Consider the following 14,038-nt stretch of genomic DNA (forward strand, 5'->3'; position numbering starts at 1 on the left):
GCTCCTTTGGGTCACAATTAGCCTATCAAGCAATTAGTCACAATTAGTCACCATGCTGGCAGTTAATTGTGCACACAAAGTTGTTTAGACAAAGTAAGACTGAATTCCTTAACTTGAGCAATATATCCAGAGCTGTGACTTGTCTGCCTTCTGCTTTGATCTGGTTTAAGGTTTCTCACTGTTCAGAGAAATAGTCTAAACTTTATTGACTCAGAGCTTATTGTTGGGCAGTGAATAGAATGGAATATTAGAAGTTGTGGTTGCAACCAAGCAGTTAAATTGCTTTCTCTTGTTGCTAAACACGATTAAGAGGCGTGCTTAAACCGCCCAGCATGGAAACAGTATTACCCTAACAACGAAGGAGCACAGAAGTGAGGAAAGGCCCCAGGGCAGAGGCTCTGGGAGGAATATATGAGCAGCACAGATGGACTGACTTCTCGACTCAATCCTGAGACTTCGGAGAGTTACTCACATGCATGAGAAACAGCAGAGTGACCCTCCTAGAGTCTTTGCATTCGATATTCCACTGGAGGGTGAGCAGCTAGCTCTCTTTGAGTCAGAAGACCATTCCGGAAGAGCTGACTCTGGGCCATTGCATAAAGCAGACAGATTGCTGGGATGTTTAGGATCGGCAGGCGACAGCTCTGGAAGCAGAGTGTCACCCGTGTTCTGACGGTAAGGAGCTGGCACGGACACCTCTAATGCCAGGTAGAAACAGACCTGAAACAATTTCAGAGGTCTAGCCAGGCAAATCCGTGAAAAGCATGCTTGCTCACTAAGTTTCTGACACGCTGCATGTATTGGTATTTCCCATGTAAAAGGAGAGCTTCGCTTTTCGACTTCACTGCAAATTTCTGGCTGAGTATAACTAACCACATGTAGGGATTTGTGAGTGGCCTTTAAGGGAGATGCTATTCTAGGGTTGAAAATACATTTGGGTTGGTGTTTTTGGGCTCTGTGTATTCCTTAAGGCATGCAAATTTTGCTGGTTATTAGATACGGTTAAGGCAGATTCTAGGGCACAATATATTTTAGGATCTTTGACACCTCTCAAATCTAATGTTTCTAGAAATGAGGCCATGGACAGGGAGATGAGGGAACAAGAATCATCTTCCACACAGGGCCCTTCCCAGCTGCTGCGTACTGGCTGCTCACAGGGAGGACTTTGAACCTTCCACCACCTGTCAGTGTTCCAAAGCCTTCCCCTCATACATTACTCTATTGCTTCTTGCTAGGCTCGGCCAAGGATCTTTAGATCTGAGTACTCACAGAAAGGGTCTCCCTTCAAGTGGTCATGGACAGACCTAGTCTAGGGTGATAGAAAGATGAATATGTTGTAATTCCTACCTTGAAGCAGCTAGACAGAGTTTAGTAGGTTATAAGCCAGGTTTTGCAATGGATGCTCCACATCTGGCCAGAGGCCTGTTTGTTCTGCCAATAGTTGTTTAAACTGGATTGACCTTGCACGAATGCCTGCCATGAGCCAGCATTTGATCCAGACCCTGTGGTGGAGCAGAGAAACGGGCAGATACTCAAATGGGGCCACAAGACAGCAAGTCAACCATCCCAGGAATGAGCTATACTAAATTAGAATGTGGGAACAAGCCAGATGACACTATCTAGCCTGTTTTGTGGCTATGAAGGAGTAGGCATGACAGTCCCATATTTTCTGAGCCCTCTGACCCTTGCCTCCCATCCCTGAGATTTTGATGCAGATTTTTCTTTGATCCCACCTGCTGAGCCATCTTCCCAACTTTATGAACTGTTTATTATATGAGTGTGGGTCTCTATCCCAGGCTGGTCTTGAACTCCCTATGTAAGTAAGGGCATTAAGGTAAACATTTGATCCTTCGCCTCTACCACATTCAGTTTCTATTATGCTAAAGATTGACTCCCGGGATGTGTGCATGCTGGGTACGATTAAGCTACGTCTCTAGTTATAAGCTTTAATTTTTAATTGGCAAACATTGTAAATTTGGGGAATGTAAGATGTCTTGATGCCATGCGTGCTTTTGAGAATGAAGCAATCCAGCATATCCCTCCCTTGCACCCTGCTTCTTAGGAGTCTCTGCTTTCTAAATAACCTTCTTCCCTACAGAGCTTGGGCTACGATACCAATAATACTTGTGATGTAATGGAGTGAGCTGGTCTCTTATTCCTGGAAACTTCTTGTCCCCCTTTACCATGTCTAAGACATTATAATCAAGCGTAAAAATTTAAATATAATTAACGAACTCAATTCCTCAACACGTGCCAGCTCTTGGGAGTCAGTCTTTCTGGGAAGTTTCATCTATGTTTCTTGGATGCTAGCTTCGGTCATTCCACTGACGTATGGCGGGAACAGCTTTATCTGAATAATATTGCAGTATATCACACACACATGTATTGCTTGCTTGGTCTATTGATATGATAGTTATTGAGTAGTCAGGTTTTTTGAGCTGAAATGCTCAATGCAGAACCTGTAGCAAACAGCTGTAGGCAGGGGTTATTTAACCTTGATCTGGGGCTTTCACTACGAGGCTGCTATGTTATAATTAGGTTAAAATGACATGTTAATTGTTTTTATCCACATGTATCTGTGACAGCAGCAACAAAGTGTAGTAGAGGTTCTGTGAACATGAAAAAGATAGCCCATCTCTTCCTTTTCTTATATAATAAACTCAAACGCTTTTCAATAAAAAAATACTCAAAATAACTCTGTCTAGTCACTCACTTGCCAGCAAAACCTTGCTTGGTCCAGATATATCTGCCTTCTTTCCTTTTTTTCTCAGACTGAAAGTAAAGATGCTTAGTATTTATTTACAATGGACATGGAAGGCATGAATTACAGACACACTAACTCATTTTTCCCCTCTACAATGAAACCAAAATGCACACTTTTGCGGGTTGATTGTGTTAATGCCAAAGAAAAGGTACAACTGGCACATGCCAGTCATCTTGACTGTTGAATTCATCTGTCTTTGGGGGAGGAAGATTTTACAGTGGTGGTGATGCTATCTCTCAGCTGCAGAGAGACCCATTGTTAGTCTTGCATGCATTCACCCTCGATAACGATAACGCTGTTGTTGGGATTTCAGATTGCTCCCAAGGATGCTTTACACAGGGGATTCCTGTGGGTAGAGGTTGAGGGGGATGGGAGTGCTCCCTTGGGGAGGCATAATGTCTCCAACTGAGATGCTTTGCAGGAGGCCAAAGCTTGTTTTCCCTGTGGTGTATATCAAGAGTTCAAGACATAAAGAGCCTAAGCTGTCTGACACCTGGCAGAAGCTGAGAGGCTGTCAGTTCTGTTGTTCCCTGGTGCTATAGCCAGATTAGTGTCCTTTGTTAATCAAGCCTAGACTTGTTTGGCTTGGTGACCACATTTCATCTTGAACATGTCAGAATGTTTTCATTGGAACCAAGGAAAGCAATTGGCTTGAGGATTTATTGGGGAAGTGGAGAAGGGGTGGGTGTTGCTTCTAATAGGCAGGTGAGGATCCTTGGGTCAGATCTAGTTAGGGCCCAAAGATGCTCATATTGTAATGATGCAGGAGATAGACTTTAAAGAGCACATCAAGGGCTGGAGAGATGGCTCAGCGGTTAAGAGCACTCGACTGCTCTTCCAGAGGTCCTGAGTTCAATTCCCAGCAACCACATGGTGGCTCACAACCATCTTTAAGGAGATCCGATTCCCACTTCTGGTGTGTCTGAAGACAGCTACAGTGTACTTATATATTATAAATGAATAAATAAATCTTTAAAAAAAAGAGCACATCAAATTCCACTGATTTCACAGCTGGCGCTACCCCCACCATCCCCCACCCCCACGCCAAACACTGTGCTCCAGGATACAAGGGGGAAAGGCTCTCGGAAAAAATGATGTTATTCCATTCTTCTTTTTTTCCTTGCAATTCTAGGAAGCAGCAAAAGAGAGACTAAGAATTAGTAGGACCCCACTAATTCTTAGGACCTTCCATCTAAAGCTCATGCTCAAACAGCAACCAGGTAGTGCCAGCCAATCATTGTCCATTCAGAGAATGATTTATGCTCAATGGGCTTGCTGGGGAGTTTTGAGAATTAGCTGTGCTCAGGCTCCACTCCTGGGCAAGCAAGTCAGGCTTCCTTGTGGGAGGCGCAGGCACCAGCAGTTCCTGGGTGATTCTGGAGGACAGATGGCTTTAAGCACAATGATTTATTTTATGAATGAGAGAAGTTTGGAAATTTTACCCTGGTGTCATATAGAATGTGAATGGTGACATATATATTTTAAGTGCTTGGACCAGTGCCACCTGAATTAATGACCCCGGTTGCCAGAGGAAACTGTGTAAGAGAAGAATTCTGTAAGAGAGGTAGTTCTGATTTTGGAAGAAAACCACTGTTGAATGGGGGTGGTGGTGGTGAAATAAATGGCTGTGTGAAAGCTCACTAAATTTTTTACATCCAGCTACTTGGTGTGCAGACAGCAGACTGAGCGTTGAGAGGAGGGCTGGAGAGATGACTCAGTGGTTAAAAGTGATCTTTTAAAGGACTGCGGAGCCCCCATGCCATTAATATCTATAACTCTGGAGTCCCCTTTGGCTGGGTGGGTGTGGTATGGTGGTTCATGCTGCTTTAATCTCTAGCATTAGGGAGGGAGTGAAAGAGCGTACCCCTAAACGGGGAGCCGAGTCTCTCCCTCCGATCGCGGGGTGGGGTGCCCCCAGGAATCACGAGTAGCCATTCTTGATGTAACAGCAAGAGGTAGCTTTTATTAACGAGATCCCGGGTCTTAGCGGGATCCCGGGTCGACACGTATCTCACACAGGAGACAGAGGAATCGACCCCGAGCCTCCAGACTCAGGGGTTTATGTAGGGGAGGTTAGGGGCATTCGCACGGTTACGCATGATTGGTCATTTCAAATGGTGCACAGTTACTTTCGGCGCGAAATTACATCAGCAAGGAGTGCGTGCTCTCTAATAGCTCGGCAGGCAGGTAGGGTGGCTCATCTCACTCAGGGGGGTGAAGGAAGGGGAGGGGGTGGCTACAGATGGTCAATGTCCTTGGGGCTGATAGCTGGTTTGGCAAGTCCTATCTCTGGCTCTCCCTCAGGCACGTCCGGCCCTGCACATCCGGACTCTGACAATGAGTAACCTTTTAAAAACTCTAGTTCTACATTAATAAACTCTAGTTCTACAGGAGAGGCAGGGTGATCTCTGATCTGAGTTTGAAGCCAGCCGGAGTGATATAGTGAGTCCCCCCCCCCCCCGCCCCCTTAAAAAGAGTTGAGTATGGAGGATGGAATGTTGAGGTGGGGAGGGGTTTTTGGTGATGGTAATATTCATACCTCGGACTTAGTTAGTTTGGGGGGTGTTCACATATCCTAAAGAGATATCATATTTGCTTTACGGGCTGCTGATGTAGAGATGATATTATGTTCACACAGAGATCGTTATGTTAAAATGGCAATGATACAGACTTTCCAGGGAATGTCAATGAGACTTTTTTTTTTTTTTGGTTCTTTTTTTCGGAGCTGGGGACCGAACCCAGGGTCTTGCACTTCCTAGGTAAGCGCTCTACCACTGAGCTAAATCCCCAGCCCCGTCAATGAGACTTTTAACTTTGTTGAGAGTGAGAATCTCCTAGATTCCAGTACCCCTGTGAACCGCAGGTTACCTCATCAAATTCTGTGTCTCTTGGGTGCCCTAGGAGTCATCTTGTGATGTCATCTGGGTTTCTTTGCCTCTTTTAGAATAGCTTTGAAACCTAAACAAATCGTGTGTATGGTATGTGAAGTGTGACTGTCTCTTAGGGAAGACCACTCCCATGCTTTTGCGTATGCTTTTCCGAACATTCCTCTCTGTCTTACCTCTCTGGCTCTCTCTCGCGCACGTGCACGTGTGTGTCTTACAAAGTCTATCTTTAGAATGCTTCCTAAATGTAGAGAATCTTTCATTTGACTGAAAAGAATGACGGAAAAGGGAATTACCAAATGAGGAGGTTAAGGGCTCCTTGAAACCTAAGAGAGAGAGATGAAATTCCAAAGCGTACTCTTGGACACCCACTGGATGGCACCTTCTCTGTTTAAGTGCTGTCTCAGCTACTGAGACTGCGGTTGTGCTGAATAAGGCCACCTGCTGTGAGTGGGATGAGCCTGCGGGTGGGGAAGTTCTTTCTCTCCAGGGCACGGACCACTTCACTCAAGAGTTCTTAATTCACAAGGAGCAGCCCTGCCTCCTGGGTAGCTGGGGCCCTTCTCTGCGGAAGAGTAGAGGGAAAGTGGAGTGAAACAGGCAAGGTGTGAAAAGGGTTTCTAACTCGATTATCCCAGCCAATTAAAGAGCAGGACCGGGTGGGTTGGAAAACTCCCTGCAGAGCTGGGAGAAGTGAGTCCCGGGGGTTAAAATGAAAAGACTGGAAGACAAAGAGGAAGGCTGAAATGTGTAAGAGATCTGCTCCCCACCGTCTGCAATTCGATGCGCTTGAACAGGAAGTTGGTTAGCATCATTTGGGGGAGGAGGGGCGGATAAGTTTTACTTGGGTCTCATCAGCATCAGACTGTATCCTGGTCTGCAATCACAGATCCACATCGATCTGAAGCAGTTGGTTCCATCCCTTACTTGGAAGTGACATGTAAAGTAAATCACCCAGTTAATTCACCCATTGATTATACAAATCACAGGGCAGGATGGTGTGGTATCTTTCCTTTTAAAGGTCAACATCGCAGGCTATAACCAAACGCAGATTAACGAGAAGAAAACTAAGTAGAATTATTTAATTAAAGTTCTGCACAGCACAGACCTTTGGAAATAAAGAATCAAGGATCCAAGGAGATGTTCTCTTTTTGTAGACAGTCAGGTGGGGACATGATTAACTGGACAGAAAGAATATGAGCTCGTAAGTGGGAAACTCAGCTAGGTTTGTTCAACTCCCTTCAGGGAGCTCTGTGTAGCTTTCCTTCCTCTTGAGTATGGGATGTGGGTTGAGACTCCTCAAGATTGAAGATCTCCCAGGAAAGAGACAGAAAGGTGAGTGGCCTTTCTAGTTTTTATGGTTTACTTTGAAGAAGTTCTGGTTTTTTGGGGACCCACACTGGTGTGTGGTTCATACACTCAGTGACTCTCCACTGGAGAATACTGATGTTCCCTCGCTTAGCAGGTATCAATTATGAATAGCTTCTTGGTTAGGGGTGGGACTTAGTGTCCACTTTCCCTTCTCAGAAGGCACCACACGTCAGAGCAGTGGTTCTCAACCTTCCTAATGTGGAGGCCCTCATGTCATGGTGACCCCCAGCTATAAAAATATTTTGTTGCTACTTTGTAACTGTAATTTTGCTACTGTTACGAATCATAATACAAATATCTGAGAGGCAGGATATCTGATATGCTACCCTCCAAAGGGGTCTCAACTCACAGATTGAGAAGTGCTGCCTTAGAGGATCAGTTTGAGCCCTTGCAATATTACCCGAGGCTCTTGTATGCGCCAGACACTGTTCTGGGCATTGAGGATATCATGAAAGTCTGAACAAAGCCACCGTTTGCTACAGTGTTGGTGTCCTTGCAGTGAGGACAGTGTTGAGCAGGGTTTTGTTTTCCTTCAATGCTCCGGAGATAGAGAAGAAGGGACACGTTATGTTTGTTTGTGGCAGATAGATAAGCTAAGCCAAGTGGGTCATTTGGGTATTCTTAGAAAAAAAAAGAAATGTATATTTTGTCAGGATCCAGACATTTCATCTGGATAGATGCTCCTTATAAATTCCCCTTAACAAAAGGTCATGGACTGTCCTGTTTTTACCAGCTGGGAAAGTGGAATAAAGTCAGGCTAACTGTCCTGACCAGACCCATGTCCTTGGCCTCATCAGTACAATCTAATCATCAAGTGATCAACTAACTATCCACGGGCTTCAGATTGATATGGACAGCTAAATTAAAACCCATCATCAGGGCATTTACTTTGGTTGTTTAAGATAAGGAACTTGAAAATGATTTGCAGATCCAATATTGTTTACAGTTATCTCGGGTAGGAACTTTAATGTCTAGTATACTCTACCCAGGTTGGATAGCAACTGTACTGTTATACCTGTTCATGCACATAAAAAAAAACAACAACAACAAAAAACAAAACAAACAAACAAACAAAAAAAACACAAAACCCATCCCAAACAAGTAAAAGGTGTTTACTTAACAAATATAGAACTGGATTTCATTAAAGTGAAATCTTCAGGTTTAGACAAGTAATAGCCTAATCATGTTATGTAGAAAAGCTTTTGAACAAAGATCTCTATTACCTATTATCTGTTTATCTATCATCTATCTGTCTGTCTGTCTACCATGTACCATCTATATCTATCTGTCTGTCTGCCTGCCTCTATCTATCTATCTATCTATCTATCTATCTATCTATCTATCTATCTATCTATCTATCTATCTATCTTCTATTATATTTCACCCATTCTTTTACCCAATCACTTCTCCCTGTAAAAATATTGGCTGATGATAGTGTATAAAATACAATGTAGATAAAAGTACATCTTTCCATTGGGAGAAGCAGCAAGGAAGAGAAGTGTTTGGGAGGCAAGAAAGCACAGAGCCCAATCTCTCGAATGCATAAACAGAGAACTCAGCTCTCAGAACATTTAGGGGTCGAGGGTGGGGTGGGGGAGTTGGAAGTTACTGGGAGATTCAGGAGCAGAATGACAGAACTGAATGCATGATAGGTAAGCTGGGAGACAGTAGCAAGGTGGCAGTAAACAACTCAGGATATAAGTATTTGTCTCTGCCCACAGCTACCTACACCCTTCACACAGACCCTGGGTATACTAGAATACTGTAGAATAATCCTTAACTGCTAATTTAAAGAAAAACATCTATAGAATGGATTCATCAGTCATAGTCTCCCTTGGAATGCTGTCATTCAACCTGACCCATTGGTTGTACCACTCAACTCTGAGCCTGTCACTCACGTGCGAGGAAAGTTGCAGATCACGCATCATCTCATGTTTCTGGTGTGCAGAGAGCAGTGTCTGCTCAGAAGCCTGTGTTTGTATCACCATAGCAAATGACGTAAAGCAGAAGGCTAGGAAGCAATGCAAATGCCCATGTTCAGTCACAAAGGAGCTCTCAGCTTCGTAGTTCCTTCATTCTTCCATTTCTGCTGGGTATCACCCTGGTAAGCCTGGGTCACAGGCAAACCTGCCAAAAGGTAATGCCAATGGGGAGAGGCTTAAACACTCATGTAACTGAAACATTATTAGTGAGAGTCCTGTTTTACTTAAAGTTTGGACCAAAGCCTTGGCCCTGACATTTTAATCCATGTGCTGTGTGATTTGATGATCCCCATTCTGTAAGGACTTTTTGTGTAGATCCTGTAATGACTTCCTGTCAGGGAGGCAAGACAGAAGACTGAGTATGTGCAGTTCACCCCCAGTTTGTGTGTGCAAATGCAGACACTGACTGTGTTGTGGAGTTCAGGGCAAAATAATCAGGAATTGAAACAACCCAGTGGGAAGACTGGGTTTGAGAAAAATCCACAGAGCTTCTTGAAGGTGCGAAGCTTTAGGAAGTTGCCTGGGATCTGGATTTTAACATCTCAGGACTACACTTTGTATGACGTTTTACTGAGAAATAGTCCACACGAGAGGAGCAATGGAATCTCTCTGCTATCTCATGCAATTCTGGGGTCTTGGAGTTGAGGGAATTACAGGATGGAGAGGTTAAATGATAGACTTGAGGAATTGTAATTGGTGGAGGAGCTGGGACTAGAATCTGTGACCCCGACACCGGCTTTTCGCTGTTCAGGGAGCCACCTTGCCTGAGGAGTAGCACCCATATCGTGTAGGCAGGTGCACGGACCACCTTCCATCTCAAGGCATCGGCAGCAGACCTCAGCACTAGTGTTTTAACGCCATCCAGATTTTCTTGGATACTAAATATGTTTCTGTCTATCCTCAGATCTCTTAATTCAGTGCTTGCTTATTCAGTGTAAAACAACTGATATGGAATGCTTTAAAAAAAAGTACATCTCTGTTGCTCACTGGTAAAGCAGTAGCATGTGAGAGACTGTGAAGGTTTATTCTCAGCAAGAAAGAGAAAAATCCTGTACATAGTATAGCTGTTACTCTTCTGTGACAAATTCCCCAATGAAAGCAATTTAAGGAAGGAAGGGTTTACTTTGGTTCACAGTTTCTGGTACCGTCATCCATCATGGCCTGGAATGCATGGTGTGGTGGCAAAGTGTCAGGCAGCTGGCCACTTTGTAGCTACGGTCAGGAAGCAGAGAGACATTGCCTGTTGAGGCTTCTCTTCCTTTCTATGTTTTGTTCAGTTGAGGACCCCGGCCTGTGGGATAGTGATGCCAAGAGTTAGGGAGGGTCTTCCAGTCTCAGTTAACCTAATCGTAAAAAAAAAAAAATCCCTCAAAGCTTGTTCAGAAGTATGTTTCCATGACAATAACAAATCTCATAGAACTGACTATCAAGATTAACTATCACTGGTTGCTTCTTGCCAGTTGTCTTTAGAGACAGCGTCCCATTGTGTGTTGAGGCAGAGAGCTAACTGGGAATGATGAAAGCTCAAAGCCCATCTAGTGACACACCTCCCCCCAAGGCCACATCTGCAACTCTTCCCAAACAGTTTCACCAACTGGCGGACCAAACAATCCCACCCATGAACCTATATGGACCATTCTCATTCAAACCACTGCAGTGGTCATGAGATCTTGAACTTGATCTGATGTTCATGATGGCCTCAAAGTCATGATCCTCCCTCTTCTGACTTCCAATGCTGGGACCATAGGGCTGCGCCACCTCCCACAGTGCTTCTTGCTTTCCTACTCACATTGTGCTTTCCCTCTCTAAGTGTCCAACAGGTAACAGCAAGTCCGGACAACTGGTCACCTAGTTGCTGAGGTCCCTGAATAGCCAGAAAGGGGCAGGTTAACTTCGCAGCCTGACAGTGCACCGATCTGATTGCTAAGTATTTGCCTAATGTCATTGATCTTTCATGGTAGCAGAAACTAAACAGGATTCAAAACCTCTCCTTGTACCGGGGAAGGCAGTGCAAACAGAGACTAGCAAACTTTTATCTCTGTCTTTAGGAAATGAACATGCTTAAAAATAGCCTTTGAAAACTTTTACTTTAAAAAACATGCTGACCACTTTCTTTGTATACACAAAAACTGCTTTGGAAGTTTTTCCTTCTGTGAGAGTTAGGCAAAAATAGAATAATTAGAGCTCTGTTTTAGAGACCAAGCTCTCTTTTCTCCATATTCTCCCTGCCCCCCCCCCCCCCCCCCCGCTCTGGAATATTGTAAAATCAGGTCATGAAGTGATGTGCTGCAATGCTGGATTCTCACTTAGGATTTTTTTGCCTCTTTTGCCAGCCTTCAGATTCACTGAATCTTGAATTCTCTGCCTCTGTCTGTTCCTTTTATTTCTTGTTTGGCTACAGCACATCTGCTTCTTCTTTTGCTGTTGGTTGACCCCAAGCACTCAAGCTGTTAAAAACACTTAGTTCAGACACTAAGAGATCGCTCTGAGAAAAGTGTTTTATTTTCTCCCAGCCAGGAAGGTAGAAAGCAGTTGGGAAAAAAAAAAGGAAAAAGGTATCTTCCTGGTTTTAGTGACATTTGGAAATGCATTTACGTGGTCTTGTATTTGACATTTACGGGATGTATACTTTATGTCAGGACCCTTTTAGAGACAGGGCAAGAAAATTGGCAGACTGTTTATTTTGTTTATTTATTTTAACACCCAGTGTGTACTCTTTTCCTCGCGCTGTCTGTGGTGAGTCCTTCGGGTTGAGAGAAATGAGTGTCAACTGCAAGGGATAACAATGGTCTCCAACCTGCCTCCCTGCAGGTCTCTCTGCTGCTCTTCTTTCCTTTGCGCTCCTTCCTCCTCTCTCACACAGCTGTGTAGTCCCGGCTGGCTTCCGGGTTCAATCGTGTTCCCTAGAGTTCCCTGCCTTGTTCCCTAGAGTGCCAGGATGTGGGTGTGCACCGCCTATCTGCCTCACTGTCTTACAATGTCCCGGAGAGCTATCAGCACTTTCATTGTTACTTTCTTGAAACCTTTTATATCTTAAAAGGTTCTTAACTCTAAATCCTTCGTAAGTAACACACTGTCTTCTTTGCATTTCAGTGAAGTTTCTGGAAGGAGCAGCCTGCCTTTAGTTTGGTTGTATTATTTTTCCCCCTAATCACCCATTTCTCAGGCACGCACTCTTTTCTCTTTGTCCATCGGGTGAAATTTCCTAATGCTGTTGCTGTGTCCATCGATGCATTAGGAACCACATGAAAGCCCGAGAGTCTAAAGCAGCAACTATCACGTGGCTCTGTGAGTGAGCGGACCCAGCTGTATGGGTTCTGTGGCTCGAGACTTCGACAGAGCTGTTAAAATGCGAAGGCAAAGCCCAAGTTATCTAATGGCGGGCCCGGGAAATTTTACTACCTCGCTTTTGCAAAACAGCTGTGGATGCTTCAGCCATCTTGTAAACAGAGTCCTCGCAGACATGCTAGTTAGCGTGAGCAATCATCTGTACGACTGGTGCTGTCCGCCGCTGGCTAGGGTTGATGGATGCTATTGTCTCCTGCATCCACATTGCTGCACGGTCTCAGCCGTCTCTATTTGCACTTCGTTCGCTCCTTGCTCCAAGGTTTTCACTCCCTTGTCTCGACATCTCCATAGCTTTGTTGGAAAAATCTTTATTTCCTCCCTAGATTTACTTATTTTACGTGTCTGAGGGTTCTACCTCCAAGTATGTAAATGTACTATAGGCAGGCCTGGTGCCATCCCACAGATGACAACGGATCCCTTGCACCTGGAGTTGCAGGTGTTTGTGAGTGGTTATATGGGTTCTGCTAACCAAATCCAGGTCCTCTGCAAGAACAGGGAGTGCTCGTAACTTTGATTGAATTATTTACTTCGTAAACATTTATTGAAGAGCTACTACAATGGATGACATTGCTGCTGATTTAGTGTGTGCGTGCGTGTATGTGTGTGTGTGTGTGTGTTTATGAGTGTATGCATGCACATGTGAAGGAGTGTATGTATATGTATAAGGTATATGTTCAATGTGTGTATGATGTGGTCTGTATATGTGTATGTCCAAGCCACAGCACTTATGTGGAGGTCAGAGGACAACTTTCCAGAGTAGGTGCTTCTCCTTTCCTAAATTCTATGGATATAAGCCAACCTGCCAGCCTTGTACAGTGTGTGCTCTTTTTTTTTTTGATTTATTTATTTTATATCTATGATGAGTACACTGTGGCTGTCTTCAGATACACCAGAAGAGAGAATCAGGTCCAATTACAGATGGTTGTGAGCCACCATGTGGTTGCTGGGATTTGAACTCAGGACCTCTAGAAGAGCAGTCAGCGCTCTTAACCACTGAGCCATCTCTTCAGCCCACAGAACCATCTTACCTGCCTGATATTTGGTTTTATAGGTTCTGTTTTTCACAATCACAACAGATAACACCTATTGTTGTTCTTACATCAGTAATCTTATGTTCTGCCTATGTCTGTGACCATGGGTGTGGCTAATTATGTGTCTATAGTGGTTCTCAGTGGGTATGATTTCACTGCACAGGACATATTTGGCAATGTGTGGAGACACTTTGGTTTCTGTATTTTGGTGGTGAGAAGGATCTTCTGGCATCTGTGCAGTAGAGTACCAGGCAGCTTGGATATCCCTCATAAGAATGGTCCGACTCATAATGCCTGCTATGATGGATTGGGAGCCTATATCTATATCTCTTTATCTGTATGCGATGAATTTACCTTGAACTCCAGACGTACATTCCAAAAGCCCACAGGTGGTGATGATGCCACAATTTGCTTCTGATACAATTCCAAGACTAGAGATGCTGCAGAGATCCACTTGCCTGCCTCTAGGCTTGTCTCAGGACACTCGTTCTCCACACTGCTGCCAGGGTGATGGAGCTCTGGTAGTACAAAGAGAGCTAACATCCGTCTTCCTTTTTTCAAACCCTGTCATTGATTCTAGATAATGTTTGGACGTTATGAGGTGTCCGATGAAGTATTTTATCTCGTGACTTCTTTATCATCTCCTATTTTACTTCT

General features: G+C 44.2%; 1 protein-coding gene across 1 annotated transcript in view; it reads left to right on the plus strand.

Annotated features, from left to right (window-relative positions):
* Window positions 1–365: 365 nt before the first annotated feature.
* The window catches only part of Dnah5 (dynein, axonemal, heavy chain 5), a 283,019-nt gene continuing 269,346 nt past the window's right edge, over window positions 366–14,038 (plus strand). Inside the window, 1 exon segment of the mRNA NM_001419569.1 lies at window positions 366–675. Coding sequence (NP_001406498.1) covers window positions 619–675 — 57 coding nt within the window. The 5' untranslated portion in view covers window positions 366–618.

This window comes from Rattus norvegicus, chromosome 2, assembly GCF_021556685.1.
Source record: "Rattus norvegicus strain SHRSP/BbbUtx chromosome 2, alternate assembly SHRSP_T2T, whole genome shotgun sequence".
NCBI classification, from domain to species: Eukaryota; Metazoa; Chordata; class Mammalia; order Rodentia; family Muridae; genus Rattus; species Rattus norvegicus.